This window comes from Pangasianodon hypophthalmus, chromosome 7 (assembly GCF_027358585.1).
Source record: "Pangasianodon hypophthalmus isolate fPanHyp1 chromosome 7, fPanHyp1.pri, whole genome shotgun sequence".
Classification (NCBI taxonomy): Eukaryota; Metazoa; Chordata; class Actinopteri; order Siluriformes; family Pangasiidae; genus Pangasianodon; species Pangasianodon hypophthalmus.
In genome coordinates, this window is record NC_069716.1 from 20792469 (window position 1) to 20807201 (window position 14733).

Here is a 14733-nt window from a genome sequence, read left to right on the forward strand (position 1 = left end):
TGTAGGCTGATTGGTATCCCTAATTTGTCCTTAGTGTGTGGATGGGTGTGAGTGTGTGTGTAATTGTGCCCTGCGATGGGTTGGCACCCCGTCCAGTGTGTCCCCCGCCTTGTGCCCTGAGTCCCCTGGGTTAGGCTCCAGGCTCCCCGCGACCCTGTGTAGGATAAACAGTACAGAGAATGGATGGATGGAGGTTTGGTGCTTCCATTAGGGAGAATAAATGCATACTTTTCCGTCAAGTCATCTTTAAACACACGGTTTTCACTGTCAACCTTCCTTTTCTTCGGATTTGACCATTTGGAAAAGGCCATTTTCGTAGCTCTTCCGACATTTACTCGCCAAAATAAATGATCTACCTGCTAAACGTCAAACTCTGAAACGTTGTTATTTAGGACCGGGGAGTGTGGAAATACAGCGTTGTCATAGTGATGCCGTTCCGCTGCTCTGATTGGACGTTGTTGTCACGTGCCATTAGTTAAGAACAGAAGTGGAGCGACAGTGCTGAAGTACTGGCAATCTTTCTGCTTGTTCATATGATCCTGTTGTAGATATTTAACACGCTAGTTTAAAGAGGCATTTACACCAAACTTTTATACACGTATGTTTACACAATCACTTAGCCAGGTGTCAGATAACTAGCACAAAGATTTAGATCTCTACTGAGTACCCCTGACCCAGATCCTTAGCCCTGCTGGTGGGACTGTGTACTGAGCTTCAGTTCCCCACGATGCCAATATTTTAATGCTTCAGTTCTTGTTCAACACAATGTTCTGATTAAAACAAAGTGAAAAGTAATTACCTTTATATAAGTCGCATGTTTTGCATAACTAATTAAGCTGTTTTACAGGATTTGTCTAAATACTTTTAACACAATAAGTTATGTTGAGAAAACAGTTTACAGTACGTATACTTGTTTCATTAATAATATTAAAGGCTGTAGTGTGTAAAATTAAACCCTGAATAAAACTGAACAGATTTGTTTCATGATCTGGATTAATTTAGGTAGTGTAAGGATGTACAGTATTTGGACACATGTTTCGATGTTTGACGTAAACATGGTCACCACAGTGCAGGGGTTACCTGGACCAATCAGATACCGCGTTCTCATCCGGGCATTCACTCTCCACTGTCCGTTAAAGCGAACCTCCTTTTTTCATATTTATATTTCATAAATAATTACTGTGTGAGAAAACGAAGCGTAGTTGCTACAGACGAGGTATTTTCTAATAAATATAATAATAATAAAGATTAGCCCCAAATCTAACGCTAGGTGAGCTAAAGAGCGGGTGTGTAGTATTTACACCGTTATTGTTGACTAAAAACTAAAATTTTTAAAAATGGTTTGTTTAAACACACACATATGCATCTATATATGTATGTACGTACTTATATATACTGTATATGCCGCATATATATATATATGTGTATATATATATATGTGTGTGTGTGTGTGTATGTGTGTGTTAACACCACTAGAAATAAATGGAAAAAATATGCACGACGGGAAAAAAAATCTATTTTATTTATTTTGAAAGTTTAAGTTTTTGGTGTTCTGTTGTAGATAGTTTCTATTTCTCTTACTCACATTTTTATGACTGGTGTTCTACTGCATTGCCTGTTGAAATTGTAATTAAAAAAATAAATAAAATAAAATAAAAACGAGCGCTTTTAATATGGAGAAAGGACGGTGTTTTCTAATATTTACGGTTTTGTGGGGCTTGCTGGTGACGTCACGCAGGAGCGGCGGAAGTGAGGTGGCCTTTTGTAGAGCAAGCGAAAAATAAACACGTAATCGTCCGACTGCTACTGCGAACCTTATATGTGTCGGTTGAACCAGACGTTGTTGTGTTGGATGGGGAAATAGACGCGGCTGTAGTTTATGTGTCGGCTCCGGCTCTGAGCTCCGCTACTTTGGCTTACAGTGCGGCGCTTCCTGCACAGTCTGAGGCACAAGCGGCGGTAAGAGGAGTTTCTCTCAGTCCGCACTGCAGGAGCTCGCGAGCTGTGCTATGATTAGCCTGGTTAGCATTGTGGCTAATTCACGCTGAGGTAGAAGTAACTCACGTTTATGATGTCTGTGAGACATTTTGTAGGCGGGTCATAGTTACATTTAGTTAATTTAACTACGTTAACTAATTATATGTTGCTTCCAAACATGTAACATTCTTGCAGTAGTTTAGCCTCCTGCTCTCCAGCTGCTAGCTAGCATAGTTCATGTGAAAGCAGCTGGACCACAGCAAGACGTCTAAACCAAACTGAAGCTAGCTGACACATCTGAAAACCTTAATTTCTGCTTTACACTGAATATCTGGTTTAGCTAGTGTCAGCATTTCTGTCTAAGATACTGAGTATAAGAAGAGCAAGAAGCTTTGAATCCTCTCGAGCTGCAAAGTGGGTGTGGATTTACTTAAGGCGATACACTGAAGTTTTAGATATCACACAGATATCACACAGATATCACAATCTTCACCACATCACTGACCTGCTTACAGATACAGCTTTTATAGTGGAACGTTTGAAAAAGAAAAAAAACAAATCACAAATGTTTATGCAAATGAGGCTTCATCCAGTTAAAAATGTGTAAAATTGCATACTTAATTAAAAACATTTAGTCTTGTGATGTTTAAAGTGTTTGTTTTACTGTGAAGCTGCTCTCAAGAGAAAGACTTTTACAGAAAAATTATATATATATATATATATATATATATATATTATTAAATCATTTCTTTATTGTATAATTAAGAACATTCCATGCAGTTATCAAAAATATTTTTAATATCATTTCCAGTATCAAATCTAACATAACTCCAGCAATAATCAACATTTTGGGAAACTTCTCTGTAATATTGTTCTCATTAGGAGTAATAATGAAGATATAAAATGTCATGAATGCAGGTTTTCCCAAAACTGATTCTGAAGATAGGAAAACATATTTTGAGCAAAACGGTTTTAAAAAATCCATTGTGGTTTAATGTGTCTCCATGCTAGTTAGTGAGGTTTATACGGGTTTATAAATGAAATTGACGTGTATAATCATAATATCGTATATCATGTATATCAGGAAACAAGCTTTTTAGGAATATAAGTCATATTTTAGTTGAGTTGGAAATATTTTTATTGGTTTAAGAGAAGATGTTACAGATGCAATTTATCAAAAAACGGTCAAACGACGTGAGCAAAAATGTCATTTCTACCTGTCTTGATTTCACAACTGTTAAGGAAACACTTGAATGTATTAGGTTTTCACTTTTTATTTTAAATCAGTGATACAAGTGTTAGATAGATGTTTTCACCTTTTGGTCAGGATATAGGTTTCTTGTTGTATTACACTCTCAGTGGCTCATGCTGTTTGAGGTGAGCATTGCCACACCATTCCTGATAAGCTTTGTCACTAATGATCTGGTCACAAGCCATTTCAAAGACTGATAAAGATAAATCCTGTGTAGTTTTCCTGAGGTCTGTATTTTGTTTGTTTCATTTCCCTATTCTTACAGTGCAAACATGGTGCGAGCAGCTTTGGTTACAGCTACTAGTCTGGCCCTGACTGGAGCCGTGGTGGCTCATGCCTATTTCCTCAAACACCAATTCTACCCGACAGTGGTATACCTCACCAAAAGCAGTCCGAGCATGGCAGTAAGTGCATCCAAATCATTCACTTACCTCTGCTTTATCACCCAATTCATTGTGAGAGTGCTAGTCAGTCCATCATAATTATTTACTTACTCTGTTTCATCACACACTTCATAATAAGTGCTACTTACTTTCACAAGCGTGACAGATACAGCATCACCACATGGAGAACAGACTTGTTATTAACGTATTTAGAGTTAAGCTGGCCTGTTTTTGCTGTCACAGACAAAACTCACGTATCATAAAAGAATTCTCTGGTGCCGAGCTGAGATCGGTGGTCTTAGAGCGCATAATGTGAGTGCTATTGCGACCAAAGACAGCTGACGGAGTTCTGGCAGTGTCGTAATTTTTTCTCTCAGTGCGACCGCTGCTATAACATTCATCTAAATGCCACAGGATTTTACAGTACAAATACAGTCATAGCAGTGAAGAAACACAAATGAAACTCGCTAATGGACAGAAATGATCCTGTTTGTGACCCCATTTTCTACACAAGCCCTGGTTGTGCTGATTGCTGCAGTAAGCAGATTGTATTTATTTATTTATTTTTTATTAATAGCAGGTCTCATGTTAGAGGATCTTCGTTGCATAATCTGACATGGAGAACATATTTTAACGAACAATCTGTTATAGAATTCAGCTGAGAGTTTAATGGGATCATCTTGTACAGTAATAATTTTAAAAGACTGGCTATAATCAGACAGTTTAAAACCAGCTTTAGAGATTAACTGTGGTCATGCAGAAGAGTGATACTGTTTGTCGTTCTGTGTCTGCTTTTAAATGGGAATGGTAATTAGACTCAGAGCAACTTCAATGTCAAAGGCTTGATTTAACAAAAGCAATTTCATAAACTTGGATAGATAAAAAGGAAAGTGGCACTGCTGGAATTCTTGCAGAGTTCATCCTGCTTCCTGTGCATGCACTGATGTTAATACGGTCTGGTCTCTTTGACAGGTTTTATATATCCAGGCTTTCGTGTTGGTTTTTCTGCTGGGAAAGTTCATGCGCAAGGTCTTCTTTGGCCAGCTCAGAGCTGCAGAGATGGAGGTATGCATGTGTGCATCTGTGTAAAGTGGGTTCTGGTTTAGCCTAAGGTTTTTCTGCACAGGTGTACCGTGAGCCTTGCGTTTCTCATTGTGTCCCTCCATCCACCAGCACCTGATCGAGCGTTCCTGGTATGCAGTGACGGAGACCTGCTTAGCCTTTACAGTCTTCAGGGACGACTTTTCCCCCCGTTTTGTGGCCCTTTTCACTTTGCTGCTCTTCCTCAAGTGCTTCCATTGGCTGGCTGAAGACAGAGTGGACTTTGTAAGTAAACATTAGTCAGACCTACTGTTAATCCTGAGGATTATTTACTGGTGGGTGATGCTTTTGTTATACCAACCTAAAAATCTGCAATAGTGTATGGGTCCTCAGATGTTTTGTTTAGCTCCTTTATAATTCATGAGTGGTTGTAGATTGTTCCCTTGATACACTTAATTGTTAATGCTTGATCCTTTTTATGTGAGGCACTGAAATTTCACACTCAAAATGAAATATACTATAAAATTATTATTAGTAATGCGATTGCTTGAGCTTATTTCTTTTATTTGTTTATTTACTTTTTTTTAGATGGAAAGAAGTCCAAACATATCATGGGTCTTCCACTTCAGAGTTCTCTGTGAGTATAAATTGTATTTATAGCAGCTCTGTGAAGGTGGAGTGTAGCAGGTTTATATGATCACCAACATGCTGCATGCTGATGGCGTTTCACCTTCAAGAGTTTAGGAGTCGAACAACATGGCCATCTTTGACCAGTTAAACCAGCACCAGACCTGCGTAAACCAGCTGGGCTGTTTCCGTTTTATTTCAGCACACTGGTTAAGCATATGGATACTTCGTAGTTGTAAAGTTGCAGTGTCACTTGCATCAGTAATCACACAAACTGGAACAGTTAAGAACCACTTCCAGATTGCAAGTGTATTTACATTTCTATTTTCAGCATTATGCAAAATTTGAGGCCGCACCTGTTCTTAGAATTGCAGGCAATGCTTTTTGACCTTGGAAAGTACGTCTTGATATTGCATCGTGGGTTTTTTTGTTGTTTTTTCCCCCAGCTGTTGACATTTTTCTTTATCCTCTCGCACAGCTCTAATGGTGTTGCTAGGAGTTCTGGACTTCTTATTTGTCAATCACGCCTGCCACAGCATCATCACCAGAGGAGCCTCAGTACAGCTGGTCTTCGGATTTGAGGTGCTCGTTGTTTGTGATTTGAGGTTCTTACAAGCTTATACAATTTCATCTGAAGGATTCTTATTTCATAATGACACCTTTTTGAAGGTGTTCAGTTAGCTAAGGTAGAGAATTCAGGTATGGTTTTAAATACTGTTTCAGTACCAGTGGCATGTCCTAGTTCAGGCATTCGCAAACTTTTTTGGGCAAACTGCCACAAATGGACATTAGGAATTTTCTGCGAACCCATACCTTGACCACCTTCAGTACATTTTTTTTAAATACATTTTCAGTAGTATAATAAGTTATGATTTAGGACTGCTGTAACATTTGATCATTTTATCATGTCAGTAACATATGTATGTGTTACGTAAGTGACTAAAAACCAAAGGGATATTCCTTGCACTGACTTACCAGTCAAGTGGGAGGTGTTGTGTTGTTATAGGAAAATCCACACCAGGCTGTTGTGATACGGCCCGACGCCAAGCAGCCTGGTTTACACGTGACAAAAGATTTTGTGTGCGTGTGCAGAAGCAGCATTAATGTGAGCGGCATTATTACTCACATACTTGGTGCTTAGTTTATGCACATTATGTAGATTTAAAAGCGACATTCAGTAGATGGCACGCCAGAGATAAAACATTCCAGTTCGACAGGTTTCAATGTCAAGCTGTATAATGTTTAGCAAATTCATGCACAGTGATGTTAAACACACTGACAAGCTCAGTCTCTCTTAAAACTTTTTGCTGTCACTATGATAGTGTTGTTTTGGGCTGCATCTCAAATAGAACACTCTGACCTTACATTTAAAAGTATTTACTAATCTAGAAAATCCAGACGACTGATGTGCTAAACAGAGGGTTCGGGAAGTTTGAAGGCAACATGAGAGGTTTTTTAAAATGTAAACACTACTATAATAGGAGAACCGGTTAGTATTAGTACTCGATAAAGGTCTAGACTAGTGCATAAGTATGCAATTTGGGACACAGTGGAGGGAGATGGACAGAGGAATTATTACACTACACTAGTACAGGATAGTGAAAAAGACTAAAATAGCATATTTAAACATAGCATATTAATTTAAACATGGCTCTGAATGTGACTCCAGTCACGTTTCAAAATATTAGCGTACAACATCTATCTTCGATATTTCTAATATTAATTTATAAAATAAATTAATGAAACAAAAGATATGATTGAGTTTCTCTCACAACTCTATCTGTATATCAAGCACCCCACGTACGGTCGCGACTCCTAGATTGGGAAGCCCTGTCCTAGTGTATCAGTGCACATTTCATGCCAGAAAAATGAGTCATTCTCTCTGCCTTGCTTTCTTTTTCACTTTCTCTCTCACTCTGATGCCTTTCAGTATGCAATTCTGATGACCATGGTTCTCACCACCTTCATTAAATACACCCTGCACACTATTGACCTCCAGAGTGAGAACCCTTGGGAAAATAAAGCTGTCTACATGCTTTACACAGAGCTCTTTACAGGTGGGATGTTTTTCTTTGAACAATGTGGCACGTAGAGATGTAGATGTCCTCACACACCTTCACACCTGGTCTCATTTCTAACCTGCAGGCTTTATTAAGGTGCTTCTGTACATGGCGTTCATGACCATAATGATCAAAGTGCACACCTTCCCCCTGTTTGCCATTCGACCCATGTATCTTGCAATGAGGTGAGGCAATATGGAATCTCATTCTGAATTTGCAGTATACTTTATTATTTGGAAGAGGAGCTGAGGAAATTTAACCTTTTCCAGGTGGTATTAGACTGAAAATGTCATTTCATTTTTTTTTCTTCCTCTCCTGAGAAAATCCAAGCCTGAAGTACCTATAGTTTTTTTTTTTTTCCCCCATTCAAGGGTGGCCTCTAATTTTAGTCTTGTCTGAATAGACATCTCTGCTATTTTCCAGGCAGATGTTGCCTGTTGTGTTTGACCACTGTTACAGTTTCGAAATACAGTTCATGGCATGAGACTCTTCATAGCGTCCACCTGTTTTTTTTCATGATTGCCGGACATATTAAGCATTCTCTGGATGCTCACACAAAGAATAACTAAATGTGGCATTTAGAAGTGGTTAGAAACAAAAACAAAAAACTTTTCTCAGTGCAAAAGGCAACATTTCCTCTAAAACAGCAAAGAAGGAACTGCAGGAAACTAATTCCATTCAATTATGGGTTTAATGAGTATGATTTGGTATCTTTTACTTACTGTATAAAAAGAAATATTCTTTTCCATACCAGGCAATTTAAGAAGGCTGTAACAGATGCCATAATGTCTCGACGAGCCATTCGCAATATGAACACACTGTAAGCAATTTTCCAAAACATTTTAAACATACATGGACTCCATACATTTTGATATTGAAACATGTCTAACACTTCTTTGACTCTTGCAGCTACCCAGATGCAACTCCTGAGGACTTGCAAGCCTCTGACAATGTGTGTATCATCTGTCGAGAAGAGATGGTAACCGGAGCCAAGAAACTGCCCTGTAACCACATCTTTCACTCAAGGTTGCTGTTTTTTTTTTTTTTTTTTTAAACCTAGTGTTTGCTGTTCATTATATATAGGGCAGCAGGTTATGTTCATGAAAAACATGGTTCTATAACTTGACTAATTTTTATATATGTTTGTCACAGTTGCCTTCGGTCGTGGTTCCAGAGGCAGCAGACTTGTCCCACATGCCGTATGGATGTTCTTCGTGCGTCACAGCCCAACACCACTCCTGCTCCTGCTGCCCCAGCAGCCCCTGCAGCTCCAGCAGCTCCAGCTAATGCTCCTGCTCCCCCGGCTGCTAATGGTAAACACCAGCCCTCTGATTTACACAGTCATTATTATAAACCAATATTTAATGCATTCGCTTTTAATGATTGTGTGTATTCTCTTCAGTTGCTCCAGGTGTGATGCCCCAATTCCCCCCAGGCCTTTTCCCTTTTTGGGCTCCCTTCCCTGGTGCAGTTCCTCCTGCTGCTCCACCTGCTGCTCAGGCAGCCTCCAGCATGCCACAGACCAGTGCAGATGCAACCCAAACTTCAGGGGCAGGTGAGAGCAATATGTTCTGGTTACTGCACTTTAGAAGAGGAAATAAACAACTTCCTTTGAGAAGCACGTTAGTGTAACTGGCATATTTTTAAACCTGTTCAATTCAAGCGACTAATCAATTACTCCATAACCACAACAATTAAATAACTTGTATATTAGTAGTATTGATGAGCTCCTCCATCATTAGGACCCCCAGCGGTATGTCATGGCTCCATGGTGTTCCCAGGACACCACTCTGAGCACTACTGTGCTAGACAGTATCACCTAGGTTAGACTAGAGTTTGTGTTAAAAGCACAAGTAAAAAGGTGATAGCCTATTTTAATACATGTATGCTGGCTAGTTTTTTAATCTGCATCATTGTAAACAAATTTTGTAAATGCCATTTTTACACATTGATTGTGCAGACTCAGGGGCCAGTAGCTCAAACCAGACTGGTACAGATGGTGCTGCTGCTGCTGCAGCTCCTGTAGCTGGAGTGCCTGGATTCCCCTTCTCCATGCCCCCACCATTCCCATCAGCACCATGGCTGCCCATGCCTCCTCCTCCACCCTTCAGTGAGTATGAGTCAGCTATAGTGCAGTCACTTGAGTTCACCAAAACCTACCAAGCTGGTTCATACTCAAAGCAGGATTATTATGGATAGTTTTACAACCTGAAAGGTAGGGTATATTCTGTGAAGTCATAATGTCTGGTGAAGGCACGGTCATTGTTAGTTCAGTCCTGAGCTCAGCTTACTGTCTGCGTGGAGTTTTGCATGTTTCCCCTGTGTCCGCATGGGTTTCCTTTGACCTGCCAAAAAACATGCCGGTAGATGGATTGGCTATGTGAAATCTGTTTGTGCACTAAACCCTGAGATGGACTGGCATTGTATCCAGGGTGTATTCCTGCCTCGTGCCCAGTGTTCCTCTGATAGGCTCCGGATCCACCGCGACCCTGACCAGGATAAAGTGGTTACTGAAGATGAATGAATAAATCATGTCTAGTGGTAATAAGTCAAACAACTGAATTGGAGGAATAAACTTTAAATTGCTTCATCCGTTCTTATGTGTAATGTATTCAAGATTGAAACAAAATCTATTAGGCTCGACTTGGCACTGCTATTACTAAGACTTCAGGATAACCTAAACTAGATTTAGCATATTAACATTAGAGTTAATGCCAGCCCTTGCTCTGAGCACACTTGTCTCTCTATATGTCCATTAGTGTCATCCATGCCTCCTCCGCCACCATCCCTGTCCACAATGTCAGAGGAAGAACTGAGGGAGTTGGAGCAGGAAGGCCGCCGTGGTCTGGAGGCCAGACTGCAGTGCCTTCAGAACATCCACACACTGCTGGATGCTGCCATGCTTAACATCCACCACTACCTCACCACCGTCGCCACACTCAGGTACTTGACCTTTCGCGGGAATTTAAAAAATGCTGCACAGCTATAACAGAAGTACTCCTCGCATACATATTATTAACCATTCTTTCGTTTCCTCTGCTCTTCACCAGTCCTCCTCGAACAGAGAGCAGCACTGGTGAAGCGAGTGGATCAGGCAAAACTGAAGCTTCCAGCCAAGAGAATGGAACACAAATCAGTGAGAGCGAATTAGTAAACACTTGTGCTTGTACATCAATAACTAAATACTTTGTTATACATATTTAATTCTTGCTTTTGCTCCCTACAGCTGGTCCTGTCAGTGGAGCGACAGGTTTTTCCCAACCAGACTCAACCACAGGAGTCGAGAAGGAGGAGAAGAAGGAGGAAGAGGAGGCGGAGGTGGACGGGGAGCCGAGCGCTGCTGAATTGAGACGTCGCCGCCTACGCAAGCTGGACACCACACCGCCTGTGGACCACTGATTATTCAGCTAGTATTCCAGGAATTGCATTTGACAAAGGACTTTATACAGTAGAAATTCACCTCATGTACCCTGCTTTGGCACTTTGGGTTTATGAGATGTCAAGTTGTCTCCCAGTGGGCTCTTATTTCGCTCAGATCTTCAGTACAGCATGCAAAGACACTTCCCAAGTGACGTTCTTTAAGTTATATAGCAGATTCACAGATAGAAGACTGGATTCCACATTAATATGTGCAGAATTAATAATAATACAGCCGAAGCAAAGTCTTTAACATGCATAGTTCATCTGTTCTTTTTTTTTTTTCTTTTAAATATAGTCATTGACTTTTTTCATGCAAGCCCACAAAATGAACATTGAAATAGTAAGAATTTGTTGTTAAAGATGGATTTTTTTGTATTGTTTGGCTTTTGATTCTTTCTAGCTCTTTGAATTTTCTTCAGATCTGATATTTGCTTTGATGGGGAGAATTTACCATCAAATGTGGCATAAATTAACAAACTGTACATACTGTATAAAATATTTTAATAGGAAGATCTGTAAATAATGCAGAATAAATCATTCAACTCAGTTTTTTTTATCCCTTAATAATGTAAAAATACTTAATTTTTATTAATATCAATAATAAGTCTTCATTGTTTAGTAAGCTTATGTTATAATGCAATTAAATTAGAAAAGTTTTAAAATACAGCAAAAAAAGATCATCACTTAAATTGTTCATATTAAAAACATTTCAAATGAAAATTCCTCAGTCTGAAAAGCCACCTGTACATTGAGCACTGCAGTCAACTTTGCTAATATAGTTTCTCTTAATTTTTTAAACATGTACAAAAAAATGTTAAACAAGTGAGAAAAACATCCTTTAGCGGTCCTTATTTATGTAAACAGGATAAAGCCTACAAGTCTCCTTAAAGCGCTGCTATAGTTATTAAGTTAGAAGCATGAAAATGGAATGTGCAAGCATGTGCACCAGGTTTCAGTGCAAATATCACCTATCGAGCTCCATAGGCTGAGGTACTGATGCATTATTGCCTGAGAATGTTCAGTGTCAAATCCCTAAAACACTCTTGTGGAGTGCTCAGGTCTGTGGGGTGGAGTAGAGGGAGTGATGCTGGTTTGTCTGATCTGTCCTGTTGAACAGCAGTGGCGTCGTCTCACTGGAGCCAAACCAGCTGTTAGGAATACAAATTGTGTTTTTTTTAGTATTTAGCCTTTTACTTACATGTCTACCTTGAATGCATCCTGCTGAATTACAGTTTGTAGCCTGCACAGACATTCACACCTTACTGGTAAAGGCAGGAATGTGACAGCTGTTTAATCATCAGTGGTATTATACCTGCTATTAGGGCGTATGCTGTATGACCAAGTAGCACTTGTGTCGCCATCCATCCCTCGTGGATCATCAAAGAAATATGAGCGTGTGGCCCTTGTGTTCACGACGGGACTACAGTTCTGCAAAGCATTAAAATTCACATTAAAAAAAACATCAGTGTAACAAACAATTGTAGCAGTGTACTCCAACGTTAAAGTGCAGAGCTCCTACACAAAATTCATAAAGGTAGGGAGTGCAATTACTGTTACCAGAAGAAGAGCTAACCATTTCTTTAGCAGGACGTGGCACTCTGAAGATGAGAATGAGCAGGCTTGTGGGGAGGAGCTCCCATATGAAAAGAATAGCTCCGAAAACAATGTAGCCCATGTCTCCAAGATCATTACGAAGGTCAGCCTTGTGAGAAACAAGAGTGAACATGACTCTTCGAAATGTTTGAGTACACTTCCATCACGATTCAACTTCATAAATCCATCAAGCTTCTATACCTGATCTGAGATGTTGTACCAGTCAAAGCCGAAGGACTCCACCTTGTAATTCTGTGATAAGCAGAGGACGGTAAGGTTATAGCACGCTCTGCTTAAGAAGAGAAGGATCACACCTACTCCCAACACAGCTGTCCTGCAAAGGCTGGTCCCCTGCAATACAAGAGGACAATGAACTTTGTGTGGACACAAAATATGAACACTGACCATGTTCTGTTAATAAATTCAAAACTGTTCCCAGGTCAACCCTGTTATTATAATAGCAACTGCTTGAGCCTTTAATACAAAGTGATAACCTAAGATTATTGTTATTTACCTTACTGTCTAAATAAGGGCTGGTGGTGGGAGAGAATCGGGTCAGGAGCAGCAGCAAAGTGGCCAGGCACACAGCCTCGATGATGAAAAGGAGGTCATTTACCAAGACACGGACTAGAACCAGAGTCCACGTTTTGTTCCTGGCCCCACCTGTGTCTCCTCGCTCCCCGAGGCTGGCACAAACCACGTTGACACATAAGAAGACCACACTCATGGCTGCATACACACAGCGGGCCACATACCTGAGAGAAACGAAGACTGTTTAAATAGGACCCTTAAAAAATGTTTGTCGTCTTGGGTCACACATTTAATAAGCCGATTTAAAAATATATATATTACAAAATGATAAAGTTACTCACAATCCTTTTCTGGGTTCGATACTAAATAAGTCTCTAACTTTGAGCAAGACCTGTTAATGTATGACAATACAGACAAAAACTGAAACAATTTTCAAAGAAGAAATGAGGGATACTTTAAAAAGTGTGCATATGCCTTACCTGTGTAAAGTAGAGATTGATGAGGCTCAGAGTAAAGAACTGGAGGCACACGGGGCAACAGTAGAGGAGCCAGTATAATGGAGTGGGCAGGTGGTTGGCGGCAACAGCATCGCCGAAGTAAAAGGAAAACAGAGTAGTACGGAGGGCTGCCCAAAACAGGCAGAGGAACAGAAAAACACTCTGGTAGCTCCATCTCTTATGGCGATAGAATAACAACAACCACAGCTGGATGTATACTATCCAGAACAGAGCTCCGTACAGGCAAGTGTAAAGTATGGTGACTCCAAGCTGTACAGATGGAGTCATAGCTGGTCTTATTGGGAAAGGTGGAGGGATAGAAGAGTTGGAAATAGGGGTTGTAACCTCCATGGCGTAAACAGAAGTAAACCGAGACTAAGTGGGAATGTTATACAAACCCGAATGAATAAGAGAAATTTAATTGTATAATCCGAACAGAGGATTCCAGTCTACATGAGCAGAGAACATTTAAAAAAAATGCTCTGAGCAAAATATTTCAGAGGAAATGTTTGGTTCACAGCTCTGAGAAGCCCTTAAAGGTCTGAACTTTGTTTTGGTAAGTCTAACTCAAGATAGAGCAATCATTTCCCTTAGATATCCCTGGAATGCTAAGGATAGGATCATTGCTGGCTGGAGTACAAGCAGCTTCTCACGCTCGCTCACACACACAGACAGAGACACACACACACACACACACACACACACTATCTGTTAATATAATACTTTCAAGACACAGGCAATGGACCAAGCATCAGATCGAAGCCAAGTTGTGGTCCAAACCTGTAAAACAAAGATAAACCTCTCAGAATGTACAGTAATGACTTCTCTTATTATTTAACAACAACTATGAAGGATAAAAACGAAACTGTAATCTTACTCTCGTTACATTAGCAACACAGATTCACAAAATATTTAACATAACACATCAACATAACACACTACAAATACCTCAAACATTATTTATAATTGGTTGAGTTTTAATCGATCTCAGGAAAAGCTATCTAGCTAGATAACATTTGCTTGTCTACTACAACAACAACAACCACCAAAAAACAACCGGAGTAAACACAGCTAGCTAACTAGCTTGCTAAAACTATTAAGCTAACTTTGCTAAGATAAGACCAAACTCTCCGCTAGCTGAGGTGAAAAGGTAAGCCGATTCACGCCCTGAAAAAAGAAACTGTACCTGCAGGCGTTATTAAACAAAAGTTTAATATGAAGCAGTCTCAGCGTGCCTTGGCTACAGGCTGGTGAAAGTGAGCTGTCACTCTCTGGTCGCTCGACTTCCTCAGTGCTTTCACTTCTCTGCTTCAGCCAGAAACCCGGGCACAGATTTCTACGTGTTACAGTGT

At 40.0% G+C, this 14733-nt stretch overlaps 2 protein-coding genes across 2 annotated transcripts; one reads left to right on the forward strand and one right to left on the reverse strand.

Annotated features, from left to right (window-relative positions):
* Positions 1-1737: 1737 nt before the first annotated feature.
* syvn1 (synovial apoptosis inhibitor 1, synoviolin) lies at positions 1738-11306 on the forward strand. Its single transcript, XM_026917794.3, has 16 exons — positions 1738-1959; positions 3495-3633; positions 4585-4677; positions 4786-4938; positions 5242-5290; positions 5759-5862; positions 7211-7337; positions 7426-7525; positions 8095-8160; positions 8250-8366; positions 8493-8653; positions 8743-8895; positions 9301-9450; positions 10100-10283; positions 10391-10476; positions 10567-11306. Exons 2-16 carry the CDS (start codon positions 3502-3504, stop codon positions 10737-10739), a joined length of 1848 nt encoding a protein of 615 aa, XP_026773595.1. The 5' UTR covers positions 1738-1959; positions 3495-3501; the 3' UTR covers positions 10740-11306.
* Positions 11245-14712, reverse strand: gpr137 (G protein-coupled receptor 137). The gene is made up of 8 exons (XM_026917795.3): positions 14568-14712; positions 13364-14161; positions 13226-13275; positions 12868-13108; positions 12555-12704; positions 12334-12462; positions 12073-12188; positions 11245-11908 (listed from the first exon to the last, which is right to left on the reverse strand). The coding sequence occupies exons 2-8, from the start codon at positions 13730-13732 to the stop codon at positions 11815-11817; spliced, it is 1149 nt and encodes a 382-aa protein (XP_026773596.1). The 5' UTR covers positions 13733-14161; positions 14568-14712; the 3' UTR covers positions 11245-11814.
* Positions 14713-14733: the final 21 nt, after the last annotated feature.

Excerpts from the sequence above, each read along its gene's own strand:
- syvn1 (XM_026917794.3), top strand. The coding sequence starts at position 3,502 with ATGGTGCGAGCAGCTTTGGTTACAGCTACTAGTCTGGCCCTGACTGGA. Across the intron at positions 4,678-4,785 it reads TCAGAGCTGCAGAGATGGAG|CACCTGATCGAGCGTTCCTG; the intron begins GTATGCATGTGT and ends TCCATCCACCAG. Across the intron at positions 8,896-9,300 it reads AACCCAAACTTCAGGGGCAG|ACTCAGGGGCCAGTAGCTCA; the intron begins GTGAGAGCAATA and ends TTGATTGTGCAG.
- gpr137 (XM_026917795.3), bottom strand. The coding sequence starts at position 13,732 with ATGGAGGTTACAACCCCTATTTCCAACTCTTCTATCCCTCCACCTTTC. Across the intron at positions 12,705-12,867 it reads GCCCTTATTTAGACAGTAAG|GGGACCAGCCTTTGCAGGAC; the intron begins GTAAATAACAAT and ends CTTGTATTGCAG. Across the intron at positions 12,463-12,554 it reads GGTACAACATCTCAGATCAG|GCTGACCTTCGTAATGATCT; the intron begins GTATAGAAGCTT and ends GTTTCTCACAAG.